A 22,140-nucleotide genomic window follows, 5' to 3' on the forward strand; every position below is an offset into this window, starting at 1 on the left:
TTAAAATCAAAGGGAAGATGAGACCCAAGTATTTTCTGGATCTGGGTCCAACTTTCCTCTGGTTAGTATTTTAAGCACTGTGTTCGCTGGGCAGCTGGGAGACTTCCAGATCTCCCACTCAAGCTAAAATCTCTAGATACCCTCAGGAGGGATCATTATACTGATTAGAAGAGTGCCTGTGATGCCCTCAGCAAATCTGCAGGCCTCTCTGGGGAGCACAGGTACCTTCTCCTGCAGGTTAACAGCACAGGGGAGCATTGAATATACAATGCTGAATCAAAGGCAAAAGAAAGGCAAACTAAGAAAGTTAGAAAGGATGAGCAGCAGGCAAGGAGAAAGATGAATGGCTCAGACAAACTTCAGTGATAGATCACTAAGTCGCAAGTTTACGCAAAGCACTTTAGAGGTGAAATTTTGAGGCCAAAATCTGAAGTGGAGGAAGATGTTTATTTTTGGCTTGTCAGATACAAGGATACAAGCTTGCTTAGTTACAGCTGTACCACTCCTTCAGTTCATAACCAACCATACATTCTGCCATTAGAACACCCATAACCAGAGAAACTGTTGGAGTGAGACAGAAAACTCCCCAAAGAAGTTCCCAGGTGGAAAATGTGTGGGAATAAGAAACAAAAGGCTGATCTGTGCTCTATTAGATCAATGCAATTGCATCAAGTATCCAGTAGGTTTATATTGCCTCACTCACAGCAAACTAAGACTTATCATGCTTCTCATAAAGCATGAATTTAAACCTCTGCTTCCCTTACATGGGCAGCACACTGGAACGTGTCCTCTCACCATCTGTGGGAAGAAACACGCAATCCAGGTGATGGTAGCAGACAGGGCCACTGAAGTATTTTGCAACATAGCCTCCCCAAAGGCTGACTTCCTGACTCACACAGCCCTTCCAAAGGAAAATGGCTTATATATTCAGCATTGTGAATCTAAAACAAGTACCAAAGCTAATAGTGACACATTTGCATCAGCTTCAGAAACTAAAGGAAAATGGAGAGATTATTTTCATCACAGCCACTAGTGTGTGATACATAGCAAAACATTTTATGAATCTCTCCTGATAATTCATTTTACTTCAACAAATAAATTAACTTGTCATTTCTACTACTTGAATATGAAGCCAAAGTAATGATGAACAATGGAAATTGCTGGTCTGTTTATTGGCATTTGACACCAGTGTCACTAGATTGTAGACTAAAGAGTCAATTTCAGGCTGCAAGGAACATTAGGTGGTTTCAAGTTCAACCTCGTCCTTGAAGCAGCATGAGCTATGAGACAAGGCTGATGAGACAGCCATTTCCTCTCATTTCTGATATCCTCTCCTTGTACCAAAGTTGCAAGGACTAGAATGGGGTAAAATAGACCAGTAAACTAAACACTAAGAAACATCCCAAAGCCCGCAATTAGTGGTTAGCCCAAAACAAAGTTATGTTGTGCAATATATTTAAACATGAAGGAAAAAAAGAAGAAGATAAAAATAAAGATTAGGAAAACCAAGATATTAAAAGCTCCAGGGCATAAGGGGCTACTTTAAAATCAATGCAGATGAAAAAGAGTTGCCATCTGGAGGCAGTATTTATTCAGGACTCACTGAACCATCTCTTTCTGTTTAATATGTACACACCTACGCAAGTCTTCAATATTTTTGTCCCATGTGGAGCAAGTTAGCCCAAATCTTGTCTTGGACAGATTCCCCATATAACTCTTGCCATTGCCACGATAGCAATCTGAAAAAAGAATGTTGAGACAAAAAAGTGGAATGATAGTGCAACATTAAGAAGAAAACTCTTCCTTTCCATCAGTAATCCAAATTATTAAAGACAAGTTCTGTTTAGCAAATGCTGTACAGTATTAATCAGACAATTGTATAAGTCAGATCAGGAGAAAAATGGAAAATAATTTTCAAATTTACATACATAATCTCCTGTTTAAAACCTTCATTCCCAACACAGCAGTATTTTAAATTTTGTCTTACTTGCATATACTTGGAAAATTTATTTCATAAATAGTTGGTTTATGATTAATTTAGAAGGGTCACACAGAATATCCTAGAAGCTGTCAAAACTAGTTTATACAAAACCAAGAAAAAGTGGTCCTCTATTTCTCCCTCCACAAAAAAACAGGCATTCAGTTTAGTTTTGTTTAATTTCCAGATATTAGCAATGGTGTATACTTCTAGAGTCAAGTAATTCTTCAGAAAAATCAAAAAAATCATCATGACTTCAATTTTAATGTAATTCAAAACTTACCTGCTCACTCCATCAGAAGTCATGTTTAATTCATAAGCTTTTATCACAAGCCTTTTTGAGAATTTTCAAGAGAATTGTTTAAAATGATCAGAACTATAAAGACATTTTGTATAAAGCACTTGATTTCATATTCATCAGTATTTTTACTTTTTGATAATTGATACTTTACAAGAAACACAGAATGACTATAAAAGTTTAATCCTTTCTCTGACATAAGTCTTGGAACTGAAACTTTTCCAAATTTACAGAAAAATCATCTAAAATTTAAAGATGGAGGCGTTAATGTAGCCTGATGTAGGGTTATAGGTCTGAGGTGTTAGCCTCAGTTGATACTGTGATTGACATCCATTTAGGATGCAACATTACTCCTTACAGTAATATCAAAATCTCATGGGAAAAACATTTGCGTGAAGACTCAGAATGAACCTCACAGGCAGAGGTAGGTAAGAGCTCAGAGGATCAATCCCTTCTAGACAAGGAGGCATGTGCAAGAAAATAAAACAGGGAAAAAAATCACTTTTGGCAGTCTGAAATGCATTTATGAAAAGACTATGAACCAAGGCAGTCATCTCAGCTGTGGAAAAAGGTCTTTCAAACTAAGAAAAGTAAAGACAGTAGAGCTGATGCACAGATTGGCCTTGTCTAAAAATCAGATCCAATCAAATCTTTGCTGCAGCTTTCCCTGCTGGACTCACAAATTAACCTGAGAAAGGAATCTCATTTACACCACAATTAATCCCAAGCATGCCAATAAAGCCAAAGTGGAACTACATAGGTGCAACACAGACACAACTTCTCCAGTTTTCAAGGCTGTCTATTTGATGTTTGGGAAAGTACAGCATTCACTTAAAATCACACTATCACCCTTTCCTCTGTTACCTTGTTCATTCGATACATCGCACTTAGGAATCTGGGAGCAATAACCAACACGGATGTTTGGGTCAGTGGTAAAGCACCAGGGTGATTCAGATCCGTCTGGATTTCGGCAGTAGTTCTCCCTCAAATCCCTATAAAAATAAATATGTTAGCTCGCAGCAGGGATAACCTAAGCTCACCAATGTGGTTGACTGTTTTTTGTTATGAATTAATAAAAATACAGGCTCATTCAGGTCCTGTGTTACTGATCAGTGTCAAGTGCAAGGAGATGAGGAGGCAGTAAGAGCTCAGTGTCCAGAAAAAAAATATTAATTGTAATAAGAATATGTTTGTGGAAATTTATTTCCAGCAGACACATGTTTTGATGGGATATAAGATTTCATTTGAAGATTAACAATATTTTCATTCAGGATCCTCCATCAAAATTTGCATTCAGCTGACATTGAATACACCTGCAATACATTACAAGTGCTTTTAAATACAGACATTTGCCAGAGTGCTTAAAACTCCCTGTACTTTGAATGGTTCTACTGACTTTGGAGAAACAGAACTGGACTATCAGTAACTCATTTAAGAAACTGAATCATGGAAAATAAAAAAAGTGTATGTTGAAATTCTACACAGCTGTTACCTTTAAAGTAAAAGTTAGTCACAAGGGAGCATCTTTAAATGTCTTTTTCAGCTTTCATGAAATATTCAAAGCTCTTAAATGTAAGTTTTATTTCCCCGTCTCCTGACAGTTGTTGCCATGTTCTGTGCACCTCTGTATTTCACTGTATTTCTTACATCTGCAGCACTTACTGATAACAGACTATGGAAAGAATGGGCCTAATACTGTAATTCTTACTGATATTTACCCATCAATAAAGATATTTAGTACAAACTGGGCTGTGGCTCCAATCTGATCAACAAGGCTTCCCCTATGCTTAGTTAAAAAAGGACTGCCTAAAATTAGTAGATTATTCACACCTTGGAAGTTTATGAACCATACAGAAAAGTTTGATGACCAGTGGTCAGTCAAGTAAAAGCAGTCCTATTGATGCATCTATATTTAGTAATTAGACAGAAAAAGGATTTAAAATATGAAAAATTAAAGTGCTTTCAAGTATTATAAATGTTAATTATAACAAAGAAGATTACATTCAGATAATATTTACTGCTTATTAAATTAAAGTCAGCAATCAAGCTGCGAAGAAGTTTTCAGTTCCATTAAAAAAGCCAGCGCCAATGTATCAGCACTGCCAGGATTCAGGTCCCTGCCTGGAACACATCCAGACACTTCACAATCAAATTGGTGAATACATGCTTGAAGGAAAAGTACATAAAAATCCCTAGGATTTCACCCAAGTTCATCTAGAACTACTGCTTTGAGATCTGAAGGATTGATTTTCCCAGGCTCAAATGATTTTGAGCCTCAGCAGGTAGAGTGGATGGATCGGAACACGGGGCAGGGACAAGGGCCCTGTGGTCTGCTCCAGAAGCGTGAATTGTTAAACATTTTAAATGTTTTAAAACTCAGCTCTTTTCCCACTGCAGTAAAAATACCCACATGTCTCTACTCACTTGCATTTGAAGTTCTCAGGAGTGATGTTGTGCTGGTGAGGATGCTGGGAGTCCCACCTCTGGCACTGGACTCCACTCCATATGGTGCTGACGGTGCCACGGTAGCCCTCGCCCTGTCCCCGAACACACGTTGTGGTCTCAGCTGCTGCCTCTGTGCTGTTCACGAAGCTTTCCTCTGCAGACCCAGACAAGAAGTGCTGGTTCATTCTCCCAAGTAGGGCTCAGGATGTCAGGTTTGAACTCCACATTACTGATGGAGTCATGGATTACGTGACGTTGAAATCATGGCAATTGCAGTTCTTTGGTGAAATTGCCAATGTGGTTGTAGAATAATTTTCTCCTTTTCACATTTACAACATCCACCAAAAATCCAAAATCAAAATAAATGCTAGACTTTATGCTAGTTTATCCACTTGTATGCAGAGTCTGCAATACTTTCTTGCATGAGACACCAGGCCTATGCTGTACCATTGGAGGTTAGAAGATATTCCCAGTTACTTTTTCAAGTTCAGCAAATATCATTCCCTCAGCTTTAATAAACTGAGTGATCACCCACATGCGCACTGTTAAACATGGTAACGCATATTTATATAGGATTAAAATACAATTGGGTTTCTCTAAAGAATTCCCAGAATATCGAGTCACTGGAAAAAAAAAAAAGATGCAGATAAAAAAAAATAGATCATATAAATTATTTTGCTAATTTCTCCTAGAAAGTTTGGGTGGTTTTTTTATGGTTAAAAGAGGGGGAAAAAGGCCCTGCTTTTGAAATCAAAGATCAGTATTCTCTACAGAGAGAAAAATGTTTTAACGACTAACAAATTCATCCGACTCAAGATCTCTTACAGATGTTGATATACTCTGCACTCACCCTGGTGTGGGCTGTCTTGAACTAAAGTCAGAAAAACAGTGGTTTTTAAATGACTCATCCACATAACTTTAAAGTCTCTTTTTATTTCTTATGCAATTTTCATAATTGCAAATTAATGGCACAGATATTGCATCAGATATATACAAAGTAGTACAAAACTAAATACACTGCAGTAAAAGCAATTCTTCTGCAATATCCTCAAAAGTTCCCAATACAATATTTTAAAAGCAACTGCATATCTGTTGGTAATTGCTATTGTTCACAAGACTAATTTTATTAATTCTCTTAAAAGTATTAGTTGCCAGCAAAAAAGTATGTTAATAAGGTTCTTTAATTAGTTTTCTTCAAATGGTCCAGTGAATAGAACAGTATTTTTGTGTTACCCATAATGTATTTCACTCCTGGTAACTTGAGCCAGTTCCTTGAACTCAGAGAAAATATGGATCTTAAGGAAACCAAATGTCATAACAGATGGTTTTGGCTGATTTGCTGACTGATCTTTGACGTTAAAGATCATTTCCCTGTCAGATGATAACATCAAGTTATGCAGTTGAATTTTACATTTATCCATGCATCCCTTTTGCTCTTCATCTGGTTGATGTTTTTAAATCAGTGTCTCATGGTCAAATTAATTTCCTGTCCCTCCTTCCCTAGGCAAATGTTGTCCTATTTCAATGGGATTTTGAGTTCCAAGGTCACTCCCAAGTCAAAAGGATATGGCACTGCAAGTATCACAAGGAGGTTTTTGCAGGCTGACAAATGCACTCTTTCTAGGGGACTCATCAAACAGTCCTGCAGCTACAAAAATATATAGACTTTTGTCTATATATCACTTTTTAAATAATTAAACTACTAAAAGATGAATTCATACAACTTAAAGTAATAAATAGTTGCAATATTTATGTTTTCCATCATAAATAATATATGAAAACAAATGTTGTTATATTCTAATACAGCATCTAAGCTGATTAGAGTGAACATAGCTATGCCAGATTCAAATACATATTAGTCTTTTTCAAAAATACATGCGTTTCTTTTATACAAATGAAAGAGATTTGGGGAAAATCCTGGAAGGGCAGGGGAGAAGAGTTCCCTAAGATAAATTTGAGCATACACCCTGCCTTCATAATATTTCCTAAGTAAATGAATAAATTAAAAGTATGTAACTCTTGCAAAAAGTCTTAATCAATACTAATAATGTACAAAAAAATCAATCCATTATAAGCTGTTGCAAAGACCTTATTTATGCACAAAAAAGTTACTATTTCAACTGTAATGACTTGTATTGGCACCTACTGTATACTCAGCCATGCTAAAGAAAAAATAATTAGGTTAGTGTTTATATATCATTATGTGGGATTGGGTTTTTTTCAATCACATGCCTGAAATGAAATCAGTAATGTCTCAGTTGATTTAAGCAAGGTCACAGTAAATTTGTAGAGCATTCCTTCTTGTACATCTGCAGATGTATGAGTCTGGACAGTGACCTCTACCTGTAGATCAGATTTTACAACTTGGCCATGTCAAAATACACAACGTAACGGCAACAGAAGAATTTAACTTTGACATTGTCATGAACACCTGCACAGCCAAGCAAGCCCCTTTCTGGAAAGACTTGCACTATAATGACTGAGAGAGAAATTATTTCAAATATGCAACATGTTTATCTGCTACTACTTTGCAGCAGGTTTCATTAAGAATTCTAGTAATGAGAGGGATCACTAAAATATTCTTATTTTAACTAATAAAACAGTTCCATTGTTTCAAAAGATCCACAGAACCCTCCCCAAATTCTTCTTGCTCTATCGCCTGCATCTACTACAAATATCTCATTTTGAAACATGAAAAATAAGATGCCAAAATATTTCTGAAATTTAATTCTGAAATTATGAGGGCTCGTAGCCTCAGAACCCATTCCCATTCTGGCTATTGAGTCTCACAGAAAACTCAAAACTTACCAATAAAGGCTTGAGAAATCCTTCATTCATCTGTCGATTCCACAAACAGGCATGATGGGAACAGTCTCCCTATTCCTGTTAATGAAAGTTGGGCTGGATGTGCACAGGAACAGGCAAGAGCTTGAGGAGCAGTGCCTGCCTCACCAGACACTGCAGATTACACAGCACTTGCCAAAATAAGAAGTGCCCAGGCTGTCCATGCCTACAACTTACATAGATATCTCCATTCAGTACTGGTCTTGTTGTTGAGGCTAATTACTCATCACCCACATACTAAATTAACTAAATCTAATAACTCTGAGCATGAACATCAGATGTGCAGAGCAGTGGTGAAAGAGCCCTAAGACCACACTCACCAAGTTCTCTTACAAGGCAAAATCAAGATGAAGATCAAAATCTATAAAATTGAATTCCCATCCTTTTCCCAATAAATGCTCTAAAATATAAATTAAGATCTGAAAATCCAAGGGAATGTTCCAATGAGAAAAACAATATTAATTTAGTTATATTCATTTAAAATCAACAAGCAATCCTTACTTTGCAGTACTTACTGATATTTCATAATGGAAGTTCCCAGGATTTTTTTGCTTCAGTTCATGCTTTTTTAGTTCTGAACTGAGATTGCAAGCACTTTTAAGGAAAGATGACACAAAATACCACCTTGCAAAAGACTACTATTTATAATTTATGGATTAAGTATCTCTTGTTAGTCCTGTAGGAAAGTTCATTATGAGGAGAACAATTTGGTAATTGTTGGCAGCATTTTTCTTCTTTTGAACTTTGTGGGTTTTTATGTTCTTTTTTAAAATTCTGGATGGCTAAGATTAAACGTAATTCAGACAACCACATGAGGGGATTTCCCACTAGTAGAATTCCTACCTTATGTTCACTCTAAAGTCCTCAATCTAAGGGCAATAATGCAAAGATACCCTTTTTTTCCCATAAAACCTCCCTTTTTTTGATACTTTAAAATACATAACTTTATTAATTTGGGCCAGCTCATGCATTCATAAATGCTTAAGTAAAAAGATGAAATATTATCCTGAGCCTTATGTGTAAAGCCACAGATAGTCTTCTCAGTTCTGGTTCTCACAGTAACGCCAGCATGAGGGAATCAGCAGGGGCCTTGAGTCATTCGACAGCTGAAGTAAGCAGCTAGATACTATTTCTGACTTTAATCCCAATGACCCAGAAGAAAATCCTGCAAAAATTTTAGGTCAGTGGTGAGAATCACACTGACTTAAAAGAAGTTAGAGATTTTGCTGGAGAATTCATGTTCTTTCATGACAACACAACCTCTGTATTTGTGGAAAAAGACACAGTTGGAAAAGAGGCAAAGTCCTAAATTATATCATGAGGAGAATACCTGTTCTTGCTTATATTCATGCAATGTCTCTTCTACAGTGTCAGTCAACAGAAGGAAAATCATGTGCCCTGATTTGTAACAAAACAATTTTAAAAGTTGATTCTAAATGTGATCCATGCAATTCTGCAAATGTTAGTAAGAAAGCTGAGAGATGTTTTGAAGCTGCTCATGCTCAGTTACACTGCTTTCAGGCATCCCTTCCTTTAGCAATGGCATTTACAGTTCTGGCACTAGTTTAGTGGCAGCTCCTTCCTTTCCACATTTTCTTCAATGTACCATGACACAGTACAAGAATGGAAAAAAAAACCCCACTGATTTTCAGTGTTTTGCTTTTCTTTTTCAGTAAAAACATATGAGAAAGTGAAGAAATCAATTATAGCCAAGCTCAAGAATCACAGTATGGAAGAACTCATTGTCACCTACAACCTTCACACATACAATTCATTTCTCCATGAGCACAGAGAGATCTTTCCAGGCTGTTCCAGTATCTACAACAAGGCTTTAAATTTAAACAATTTTTATTTTAAATCTATTAGAAAAAATAAAAATCTCCTCACATTTAGAGTTCTCAAATTTCACTTTCAAATTATCATAGAAATCATGAAAATTATTTGAGAAGGATCATTTTTGAGGAAATATGGATTAAGCTGTTGCATAAACACTGAACACTGGACCTATTCTTTGTCTCCTTTTAAAGCAAGATGGAAGGTAATACTTTATCAACTGCTAATTATCAGTCTTTTTTCACTGCCTCCTTTCTATAAACATCTTTATCTTACACAAACATTAACCTTAAACAAGTCTTACTTTTATTTGCTTACATACAATGATTCAACAAATAACTCTTTAATCAGAACTGTGCATTCAAATGGGAAATATCTATTTCTAAAGAATCGGTAATTCAGTATTGGTGGGGTTTTGCCTTCCCACAGGCTGTGAGCACACTGCAACAGTTCATTTTAGATCTAGATTCTCAATTTTGGTGTTTCATTACTTGTTCTTTCCCAACAAACCAAGGCCTTTACTGAACTTCCTCAAGGCTTTTCAGGTGCTGGTCACCCCTGACTACTGTCAGTGACTACTGGGGGAAAGGCTAAATCCATAGTAAAGGCACCCAGGTTGGCTGGACATCAGGTAGGCATCAATGAAACACTGTCCTTAACACAGTAAGTCCAAAAAGCTCTGCAGTTCTCAAATGACTGATATATGTAACTTCCTTTATGGGCCTCAGCACCTCTCTAAAGCTCTTCTATAGAGGAGCTGCTACCTCTTTGGGTTTTTTTTAAAGCATTATAAGTCCCCTACTCCTGTCTTCCCTGTAGCCAGTGCTCTCATTCATGCCAAAACAACAGTAATTTTCCTTTTTCATGTTTTCTGGAACTGCTTCCATTTCTTCATTTCATCTTACACTTCTTCGTTGCTGTTAGTTGTCCTTTTATCCTCTCTTCTAAATAAAAATTGTCTCAAGCCAAAACCACAGACACATATGTGAGCAACTTCAAACCAGTCCTGGGGTCCCCAAAGTCTTAATCCAAATCCAGTTTTTGCAGCTTGAGCCATCTCTAATTCCTAATTGCTCCTGTCATCTCTTTCTCACAGCCCTGGCTGTAAGCCACAATGTTTTATGCTGCATTCTGTGCTTGGAAATAAAATTACAATGCCCTCTCTCTTCAGTCTTAAAACCATATTTATTTTCTAAACATTTCCTTCCACCAACTTTTTTGCCGAAAATTTTGTATATGAGCTGTTGTCAGCATTTTGGCTATAGAGCACTCACGACATGTAGCAAAAGCCACAAGCAGCATGCTGCCTTGTGGTCACTCCCCGAAGAGAGGACACCTACATTTTTGTATATGGTCCAAGGACTTGGATTTGCAAGCATTTTTCCTAATTAGTATTTCTTGTAAATTAAATAAACAGTCCTCAGCATTGGAATTAAAAACCTGTGTGGGAATCCAAACCACAAAGCTATAAAGACCTATAACTCATGATGTTCTCTTTTTAGTGCTCTGAGATTGCAAACAGCCCCAGCTTCAGAAACACAGAGCAGCCACCGAAACCCAGAATAGCCAAGTGTTTTGGGCTCCCTGCTAGGAGGTGGGAAAACAGTTTTTTTTATGAGTCTCAAGAAAGATAGAAAACTGAAAGCAGAGTTTTGATATTTTCTGTTAGTATTCTGGCCATCACGATAGTGAATTAACAGTAGCATCAGCAATAAATTCCCTCACTAGGTTATAAAGGAAAGCACTGAACACTTCATAGAAGGCAATGTCATATGACTGTGAGAAAAACCTTTTGAAAGTATCTGCTGGATTAAGCTTTCAAGACCCCTACTTTTTCTATTTTTTTCTCATATGGATTGCCTTATTAATTTCAAAAGAGATACAGTATACAAAGGTATTTCAAAAGAGATACACGGAAAATTCATGTTTTACAAGTTTTACATGCAAAATTTCCACTGATTTTAATATAGTTTCTAACTGAAGGAAAGAATTTCTGGTTCCTTCAGTGAACTTTTGCCTAGAAATGAGACAAAAGGCTTTCATCACAATATGAAAATCATTACACTGTGTTTTGGAGTTTTTTAATTTCATTTTGATCTTTACCTTTTCTTGAGGGCTCTACTATTACTTTGTAGACAAAGTTTGGCAATTCAGTAGTTTTCAGGAGATCTCCCACCTAACTATTTTATAAGGCTGAGGCCAGACTGTAGATGCTGGAAGCTGCATGGAGCGTAAGCTTACGTGACCAGCAAAGCCAGATGTGAATCCTCAGAACACTGACACATCAGCTCAGGAAATGCCAAAGGATGAAGGTTTATAAAAGTTGCATTTGTGAAACAGTCAGCTGTAACTTAGGAATACTTTTTTTCATAATAGTAACATATTTACCAGGGGAAAAGAACAGTTCTAGTATGTTACTCATGATTCATAAGTTATCTAATAATTGGAGAAGTGTAGGAAGCACAGTTTAGTTTAAAAAAACAAACCACAAACCAAAACAAAACCCAAACCAACACAGGCCAAAAGTCCAAAGCAACAGCTCCTTACTTAATGGAGTAATGAAACAATTGAGAGATGATTCGGTTGCACAGCTAAGCAATCTGTGTTCACAAAGGAGAAAGTCTGAGCTTTCCCCTTAATCAAAGATTATCAGTAAGCCTAGATACAAATTACAGGAATTAGTCCTGTAGTTCACAGGTAAGACTTCCACTGTGGGTGTGACTGGGTGGGTGCCTGACCCAAACCAAGCAGCAATCCTGCCAAATTTCTTCAGTCTCTGGAGAGCCTCATTAGATATTGGCCTAAGTATTGAAATAATTTTGACTTTTTTACAGTGGAATAATTTTGATATTTTAACTACCTTATACTGGAATTACAATTACATGAAATAGAGTAAGTTAAATTACCCTACATAAGGACGTACATAATATTCTTACTCAATCCATGAATTTCAGAAATTGACAGATTTATTAGACCAGACTGAATCTCCAAGTAGAACTGTCCTAAGATATGAGCAGCCAAGGAGAGAAACTTCTGAATTATTGGTGATTCAGGAAGAAAGCATGGCATAATTTGTTTGATAAGAATTCTAAGTGAAGGTGGGGAATCTCTCTCTAGGAGAGAATAAAGTTTCATGCCAGAGCTATTACCTCTTTCCCACTACTCATCTTAATATTTAGAGCATGTCTCAATGAAACTGATTCTACCATCTGCCTTAGCCCCAGTATTACAATGAATGTCTAGAAAAATCGCTTTGTGCAAGTTTTCAAGGAACGTCCAAGAGCTTTACCTTCCTCATTGTCCCCTTACTTCTCATTTAAGACATCTAATTATCAGTGAAACAGAGCTGTCAAAGCTGTCACCAAAGTTAAGATGATCTGAGCTTTGTAGACACAACATGCTGTAGCAAGCTCTAAAATGCTAAACAAGAGCATCTTAAAGTGAGCATCCAATAAGTGTACACCTTAATGTCACTTTGATTCAGTTCCCTGTCTCTAAAGTGTGGTTAACAAACCCTTGTAGCTGATGGATGAAAAGAAATTCATTGCCTGTGGACTGCTTTGGAGTGCTGAGTAACACAGAGACACCCATGAGGAAATTAATAACTCTTATCTTCAGCACAAGATTGAATGATTTGCAGGGCCCAAGGTCTAGAACTGCAAAGCAGTGAAGAGTTGTCAGCAGAGGACGCTGAAGAGGCATTGTGTATGTGCAACAAATGATATTTGGTACTCTCAAGTGATAATGCAAATATTCAACATGGCCAAACTAATGCTGCACATGAGATCCTCATGTCATTGATTTTCCTACATTTTAATGCAATTTACAATACATAAGACATATACATATTCCAGTTGTAACACACAACTCTTCTTTGCTCTCCAGATTAAATACAAAGTGTTTATAGGAGACCCTCTTTGAAAGCCATGTTTTAAAAGCCAATGAAGGGCAATGAATGAACTAGAGGTGGTCCTACACTGCTTGAAATATCCATGTCCAGATTTTGGAAAGGAAAAGGAAGTAATAAATTTTGCTTGAACTCACCACACGTTTTAATTGCACAGAACTCCCAGGGGGTGTTAGGGTCAAGAGTGTAGCACCATGGTCTCAGCTTGCCATCAGGATTGCGGCAGTAATTATCATCAAAGCCCTTGTCAGGATATCTGCAAACCACAATGAGAAACGTGTCAGGGAAGTCTTCCTGGCAACACTGCCCTGCCTTCTACAAGGTACTTAAAGGACAGATTTCAGCAGAGGAAAACAAGAACCGGTTCCTATTAACCTTGGGTCTGATCCTGTAGGATGGATGCAAATACACTTTTAACGCTGTTAGAAGTTAATAACATATAAATACTTTCCAAATCTGCAGCAGAATCAGACCTCCACTGAGGGGACTCCCTGCTGGGCTAATGCACAGGGTACCGGATAGACTAACTCCGCTAATTGCTAAACTCTTGCTCTTGTGTCTGTCAACCGATGACCAGACACTTAAGCCACTCTTTTATTTTTTAAACAGACCAATTAAATGTGGATTATCTAAATACTGCCTGCCATTCTGGACTCATTAAGAAAACAGGTTGTTCAGTGCAACAGCCCTGGGTTCAAACTGGAAGTTATTTTGAGTGGCTATGCTAATAATGATAGCTCCATTTTTGTAACAGAGCTCATTTTTGGTCATGCCCTCATTTCAAGCACTGGGAAAAAGAAGGATAAAAAAAGGAAATAACTTCTGTCTCACTTTATCTCATTAAGGATTGATAATATTGTGATATTTTGTTATATTTAAATGTTTCCACATTCCTACAGCCATCACTGATGATGAGACAGATATCCAACATAGGCAGGGGATTTTTTGTGTAAATACATGATACTAACATCTATAAACTTGAAGGAGATAAATACAACAGGTTTTTTTCCTTTTTCTAGTGAGTACAAATTGTCTGGGCCTTCCAGTTTTATTGAAATGTGTTTGCAAAAGAAACAAAAATGTAGGTTTGCCTCTGAGGGAAACATATAAAGTATATAAGAGAACAATAAAGTTAACTACCTGGGAACCTGAATCCATTTACAACTGCAAGCAGATGTGCTTCACACAAGCAGAGGAAAATATGATTTACAAGTGTATGTTTTTGCTACGATGTTTTTTCTTTCAAATGATCATGCTATTGTAACCTGATCTCCTGTTTCTTAGGAAAAGTCAGATTCCTTCAACTATACAAGGGACAAGGATAAGATTTAAGTAGAATTAAAAAAACCAAAAACAAACAACAAAACAAAATTACAACAAAACCACCAAGGAGAAACCTCACAAAACTGAGAATTCAATGGTAGTGAGGAATGTGATAATTTCAGAACTAGCAGCACTAACTTGTTTTCTGCTAGGTATAAAACAAACTGTAGAGAGCAAGTTGTGTCCAAGGATTTCCCCAAAAAATAGTTAGTGGGCTAATAATACAGCAGAAAACTACATGGGTTTGGCCTCCCAGTAGGTGCAGTGATGAGCCTGGATGCTGCTGGAGCATGTTCCACGTCAAATAGCATGGAAAGTGCATGTTACCACCCAAGAACAAAGGTGAGTCTAGGAATGGTAAAGTATCTGTAGTCACGTCTCACAAAAAGCATTTGAAACATCTCTTCATGTAAAGAATCCATGTTGTATAATACAAATGTCTGTCTTTGCACTGAATGCTCCATCCTGCCTAATGTTATATGGCATGTTCCCACAGTATTTCAAAAATGTTATTTACTAATTAAAACTTAGGTAGAGATGTTCTTTCAGAATCAAGCTCTGAGTGTCTTCGTGGGATGGAGTAGTGCCTGTGAGCCATATCTTTTCCTGTGATCCTACTGGATCTACTTGTCCTTTCCTCAATTAAAACTAGACTTCCCAGTCAAAGGTTCTTCCCCCAGTACTCAGGGAGGCTTCTGCCTTCCTTCATACCCATCAAGCAACAGTTGATATAAAAAAGGCCAACTAATACCTTTAAGAAACAAATATTAGCAATAAGATATATAACAGGGTTTCAAACTGTTCCACACAATTCAACAGTGAGGCTATGCAGGATTCCCTGAGAGCTGTCTCAGTTGTGCACACTCCTCCTTCTCCAGTACATTTGGGCATAGACCTCCTTCTTAGACCTAAGAAAGAGCCTGAGGTGTCAGAGATCTTCCAGAACTCTACATATTTCTGTTTTTTCCCCCTTCAAACAGCAGTAGCTGTGCTTCACTGCCAGAACTGAATTGAAGCATCAAGATACGTATCTGGTGTCAAAATCAAGACTTTATCTCTGTTTCTGGAGAAAAGGGATGAGAGTATTAGCCAAAGAGATTGTATAAATAAATGTATTCTTTTTAAAGAGACAGATGCTGATCTCCAGCTCTCCTGGAAATAAAAATAAACTTAGTATCTAAAGCCCTTCACCAATATTTCTTTTTCCCTTTGTTTTAGTTTTTTTAAAAAAACATGTAGGACTGGAAACTTGATGTTTTATAAATTAAATTTTCATAAAAGAGATATAAACCAGAGTACTAATAAAAGGATATCAGCAATTATTCACCTCCTATGATACACTTCAACCCTACTTTCCTCCATGCAATAAATATTTTCACAGGATGTTTGAGTTTGAGCAGAAAAGGACAAAGAACTTATCCCCCTTATATTGCTCTATGCCCAAGACATTACCCTCAGTGGTCCTCCTTCGATCCTGAGGCATAGCTGTGCCCATGAACAGTACACAAGAGAAGTGGAATTTCAGAATATAATCCTGCATCCACTAATAGCTGAAAATAGGCCCTGCAGGAGCTGTTTGAGGGTATTCCTTCTGCTCGCTTTTTTTTTTTTTTTTTCCACTGAGGTGACAGAAAAGTGAGTTGTGTTTACCCTGAGCTAAAAGCACTGTCCAACAACAGGTAGACTGGTGCATTTGGAAAGATTACTATCTTTATTCCTTTTCTTCATCATTGCAATTGACAAAACCATAAGTGAAAATAGGTTCAAATCTGTCCAGATAATACTTCCTGGTTTTCAGGTTATTTACATTGCACCTGGATGATATACTATAATTGTCTCTAGAGACTGCTGTACTTTAATGGGTCATTTGTTCCAGACCTTTTTCTCTTATTTTCAACTTACATGACTACGAAAGAAAACCCCAGCAAATCAAAACCTTCAACATTTTAAAAATGTGGTATAATCAAAGTATAATTGTTGCTACTTTTATTGACCGTTCAAAGAGCTAATTAACATCAGCATATCAGAAATATGCTGGACTACATTATGCTTCTGAAGGCCCACAGAGGACAGCTCAATCTGGATGGATTGCTTTTTGATTAAAAAAAAACAAACAAAAAAACCCTTTATTATTGTCTGAAAATTCTCAAGAAGATGTTCTCAGAAGGAATTATTTCAAAGAGGAACACGATTGTTCGTAAGACTGTGGTTAGTCTGAAAAGTCATTTTGCAAACAATCAGAAATTAATGGAAAAAAAGAAATTTCTTCCTGACAGTAGAATTATTATTGTTTGTACCCAGGAGTTCTATAAATGTTTCACTCCCAAGGAACAAAATTATTTCTGTGACTTATTGTAGAATGCACAGTAAGTGCATGGCAAAACACAGAAACAGATTATCTTCAGTCCCACTCTACTAATACAAAATATTTATTGTGGCAGAACAATGGGATAGCCTGCTATTATTCATAAAGCAGATCATCCAAGCCAAGGGAAAAAACAGATTATACCTCATAAGCTCCAAAACTGCAGATCCTGAATATTTTGCTGAATAATCAGGCTTTCTAAAACCTATCAGTACCCATATTTCTTAGAATAAAAATAATGCTTTATTTGGTGAAACACTTTACAATGTAAAAAGATACTTTCAGTGGAATGTCTTCATCATTCTGGTTCTGTTGATTCTTGTATGCATTGTCTGGCAGTTTAAATTTATTCAAAACAATATATAAATGGAGTTAATCCAAAATCCAGAATAAAACTAAATGAAACTGTAGTCCAGTTTGAGATGAATAGAGACCCCATCCTGTGTGGCCTAACCCCTGCACACCCTCTCCCTCCCTCAATACTTTCAGAAGTGTGTATTATGGATGACCCTTTGTAGTTGGGTGAATTTGGCCCTATAGGACAAACCCTAACAGGGATAAAATTTGTCTTACTATTTCTGACTCAGCTTTTGGCACTGTAAATCCTTGCCTAAATAAAAAAAAAATAATAATAATAATAATAAAAAAGTCTAATAAGGAAATCAATGTTCATATAATGCTGAACAGAATGATTAAATCCTCTCCCAGGGTGAAAAAACAAATGTAGTGGGCAAACAATTTGGTCAAACAAATTGGATACTTAAATGTGATTATAATGGAAGGTCACCAACAGCTTTCAAGCTGTTCAATATTGCAGTAGGAAGATATTGTTATTTGACAATATTGGAAGTTTATATTCACTAATTGTGTTAAAAAATCTAACAAAAAATTATGACTTTAAATCATTATATACTATGTGATTAAGATATTTAAGCTGACTGCAGCTGCATATCAATATATACAAAAATATTCAGAGGTTATTTATTTATTGTCAATGAACTAAGGAGGAGTTTTTCATCAATTAAAGCAGTAGAAACATTAGTACACTAGTCAGGCAAGTGATGTAACCAGAGCTGCACCAATCCCACCCTGCATCTCCACCATGTCAGTAGCCAGCCTACACCATGGGCCAGGAGCCCAAGCATCTAAAACTGGTGAACTCCATAAAAATTTCAGCTGAGCTAATGCTAGTTTTACTCAACTGGTTCCAGAATGTGTGTAATTTTGAAATTATGACTACATGGTCTTGCTTGGGGGTGAGAGGTTACCTCTCTGGACGAAACTTGTGCTTGTGTGGTCTCTGAAGATCCCAGCGCTGACACTCCTTGCCTGTCTCGGTGTGATCCATTGGCCCTCTATAACTCTCTCCATTACAGGTCATGCATTCAACTAGGAAAAAAAAATAGACAATAGTCATTTATTACACTGATGACTTATACCACAAAAGAAAAAAAAAAAAAAAGGAATAAAAAATACCCAACAACAAAACCAAAAAATCCTAAACCAAAAAAATCAACAAAAACTCCCAAGGTGTCCCTGCTCTTATATAATGATCTGAATCTAAAGAGGGAGTAAAAATGGTACCTTTCTGTTGGGTTGGTATATGTAATGCCTTTTAGAATATAATTGTATCTGTTAGTGCTAATCCAGAGGCCTAAATTTTTTATTACTTTATGGGACAGAGTTTTGAAACAGGTAGAGAGGAGCTACTAAAGGCATTCATCTTCCTATCAGTCTTTTAACCTTACTTATGGTTAGTAAGAGAGAGAGACACATAGCTATGGAAGATTTTTTAAAGGTGATATCTAATTAAGCACCATTTATTTTTCTAAATCACTCTAAGTCACAGTATAATTACAGGACAAGTTTAAGTGCAGAATATTGGCAGAATCCCAAATTCAGTGCAGTACTGTATGTCTCTTTATATACCCAGCACTTTCATCTGTGTATGATACTGTATCTTTTTGATGATAATAGTTTTTGACAGTTTAAGCTAAGATATATTTTCAGTCCTGGTTTGGCAAAGTAGGTAGGAGGTATGGGGAGTGGGAAAAATTTACCAAAGGAATTTGAAGGCATTGTTAAACAAAATTTAAAATGAAAGGTCTAAAGATATAAAACAAATTCACCAGAATTAACTGTAGATAAACTTCTTAAATACTCCCTAATTAGAGTAATTGTAAGGAAGGATATTTAGAAAATACTATTGTATGAAATTACAGATATTGTAAAATGTCAGCTACCAAAGCCTTCATCCTAAAGTGAGCTCCAGGTCAAATATCCTGTCTGAAGTTACATAAGTTTATCTTTAAATTATAGATTTTAACAAATTCTCAAGCACTGTGTAAATTATTCTATTCATCCTTCTTTTCCTCTCCTCCTCTCCATCTCCCTCCCTCCCTCTCCTCTTCCTTTCCTAACAACATCGCTATTGCACGTGACCCACGATCAAGAAAATTAAAGGCATCCTATCTTGAAGATTTAAATGGATTGATTGACTGGAACTGAATTGGCTGATTAAGAGTGAGATATAAGAGCTTAGTTTGGAGGTTAACAGAATTTAAAAGTCAACAAATGCTATGGTGCATATAAAGTGTCTCTCAAATTCTGACTTCAAAGTCAAATGGGGTTGGATTTGCAAAGAGTTGTACTTATTTACAGTATTTATTCAAAAAACAAAATGCATGCTTATCTTAAGCTTTCATCTTGTAATCCAGTATCTATATTTTCATCAAAAAGAAGACGAAAAGCTGATTTTACCATGGAATAGCACTAGACGATTTTTATCACATAGTAATACTGAAATTGTTAATGGATTCACTATGGACTAGACAAGCAAAAAAAAAGGGTCACATTTGTGTGATCAGCACAACTTCTTTGTTCAAGCTTCTCCATAACCTGAAAAAAGCTGCTGAGCCTGAAACCTTCCATCACACTGGAACCTCACAAGATCTCTCCCTCTAACATCTTCTTTTCTTGCTATATGAGTTACTCTTGCGGAGAATCGCGTATTCTTTCTCTAAAGGCCGTGAGCGAGTGATTACTGGGAGCTCTGTGCGGCTGCTGTCAGCAGAGCAGAGGCAGCTTTCTGCAGAAGCTGTGCTGGGTTACCTTCTGAGCAGAGGGGGATGTCACAGACTTCGTGGCGCATCTCTGGACTGGTGGTGAAGCACCACGGGCCTCCCTCTTCCCCTCGGGGGTTTCGACAGTAGTTTTCCCTCAGGTCTTTTCCCCGATAGCTCGAAGGCAAAAAGCTAGTTTTAAAATGACAATCATTACAGTATAAGAGCATGCAAATGTTGGGGTTAATCATACTATTTTTACAAAGTTAGAAACAAACACATTTCTGCTTCCTTCTCCCTCCACCCTGCCTAAGCAAATTCACACACCCAAATATCTGTCCGTACACAAATACACATCTTCAGTTGGGATTACTCAACTTAAATGGCCTAAATCTGGGACAATTTGTCTGGCCCATAGCGTGCTCTAGAGAGTTTTACTCCCATCCCTCAGCTGTCCAGAGCCAGCTATCTAGGGCAGAGCCAGAGGCAGTCACACACTCCCTGCCAGGCTGCGCTGTATTCTCCTTCAGGAGCTCTGGGTCCATGGGGGTTGATTGGGTCTGTGGCCGGGTGAGGCCTTTCTTTCCTCTTCATGTTGGCACAAACAACTCAGCTGGGCTCAGAGCTCACCTACTTTGTGAAACCCACAAGTAGAGAAACCTCTTTGCACCCCTGGTCAGGCAGCAGCAAGAACAGATCATCAGCAGAATGCGAGTGCTGCACCTCGCTGAGAGGCTTTCACTGCCTGAAACCGGGGACTGCTTTGCATTTCAGCTCAAGAGATTTCCCCAGATGCCATTTTAGCTGTGTTCCTTCATGTTCTGCCACGAGCACCACTGTTGTCACCTTAGGGTCTGCTACTTACAGACCTACTCATGTATATGTTCAGACATTTAACAGCACCCCAGATGACTTAAAATGCCCAGGGTCAAGGTGTTTTCTTCTCAGGTATCTGTAAAAGTATGTGCTTAAATCTACAGAAACCGTGTCACACACAGTGACACACACGAGTTATATAGAGATACGTAACTTTTCACACATAAAAGTAATACTAGCTTATTTACCCCACAAATTAAGGAACAGCTAACCCCATAGTAAGGAGCCCAACCCCAGAGCAGGTCTGTTCAATGCCACTTCAACAGCTCATGACCACGTTCAGGCTGCACATTGCAGACAAATCCAGGGACATTTCTCTACCTGTTACATTGCAGCCATGCTAAACAGCAGCTAAACCTCTGGAGTTAGAAAACACCTTAAAATCAAAGATCTGTCCCATGAAGTTTTTTTTTAATTGAAATACTGGGCTAACTACATAGGGGATCACATAAAACTGGTAATTTAACTTTATTTATTTATTTATTTATTTATTTATTTATTTATTTATTGAGATCTATACGATTTATTTCTTCTTTTTTTATCACTATTTAAGCTTTGGTGAAAATATCATAAATAATGCACCTTTTATTCTGAAAATACCGAATATTTTATTTTGAGTGTTTTGAGAGAAACAAGAAAAAAATTTTGACATGTAATATTTTATTCAAGTTTTATTCCCATTAATGAAATTCTTGAAGTAACTGAAGTGAAAATACCTCTTTTAATCACATTGTGGTTCTAGTCAATGCAATGTGGAAGCATTACACAAAGGTGCTTTTTTATTTTTGGTGCTTGAATAGATTAAATTTTTGTCATTCCTGCTGCCTGTTTAACAGATTCTGTAGTCTTATAATGTAAGTATCTTAAACTTTATTTAATTAAAGACCCCCAGGCAAACATTTTTGATGGGACATTCTAACCTGCATATGTGTTAAAATGGTATGTCAGTGCATATTAGAATACTCTATTTAACTTTGCTGCTCATTAGAAAATATAGGAAAAAGCATCTCAAATTACATCAGATATGCTGTAGGAGCATTAAAAAAATAAAAATTCTAAATGAGTAGCACTAAGGATGTGAAATGGGTCAGATATACAAATGGCCTCAACAGGTACTGAAGCAACATTCTTGAGCGAGGAAAGGATGAATTGCAGTAAAGATCTACCCAGAAACAGAAGAAAGTGCCACTCCTAAAACTGATTATTTAG

The 22,140-nt window shown here is 37.0% G+C and overlaps 1 protein-coding gene across 2 annotated transcripts in view; it reads right to left on the bottom strand.

Annotated features, from left to right (window-relative positions):
- HGF (hepatocyte growth factor) overlaps positions 1 to 22,140 on the bottom strand; it is a 57,414-nt gene that overhangs the window by 15,197 nt on the left and 20,077 nt on the right. Inside the window, exons 5-10 of one of the 2 annotated variants that reach the window (XM_014255233.2) lie at positions 20,105 to 20,232; positions 18,262 to 18,382; positions 13,443 to 13,561; positions 4,701 to 4,875; positions 3,141 to 3,268; positions 1,637 to 1,739 (exon numbers count right to left, since the gene is read on the bottom strand). In XM_014255233.2, the coding sequence (XP_014110708.2) occupies positions 1,637 to 1,739; positions 3,141 to 3,268; positions 4,701 to 4,875; positions 13,443 to 13,561; positions 18,262 to 18,382; positions 20,105 to 20,232 (774 nt within the window). Of the gene's footprint in view, positions 1 to 1,636; positions 1,740 to 3,140; positions 3,269 to 4,700; positions 4,876 to 13,442; positions 13,562 to 18,261; positions 18,383 to 20,104; positions 20,248 to 22,140 lie in introns of both variants that reach the window. The other variant, XM_014255232.2, reaches the window with a different exon arrangement.

This window comes from Pseudopodoces humilis, chromosome 5, assembly GCF_049639895.1.
Source record: "Pseudopodoces humilis isolate 2021_Gansu_Grassland_sample_001 chromosome 5, ASM4963989v1, whole genome shotgun sequence".
Lineage (NCBI taxonomy): Eukaryota > Metazoa > Chordata > Aves > Passeriformes > Paridae > Pseudopodoces > Pseudopodoces humilis.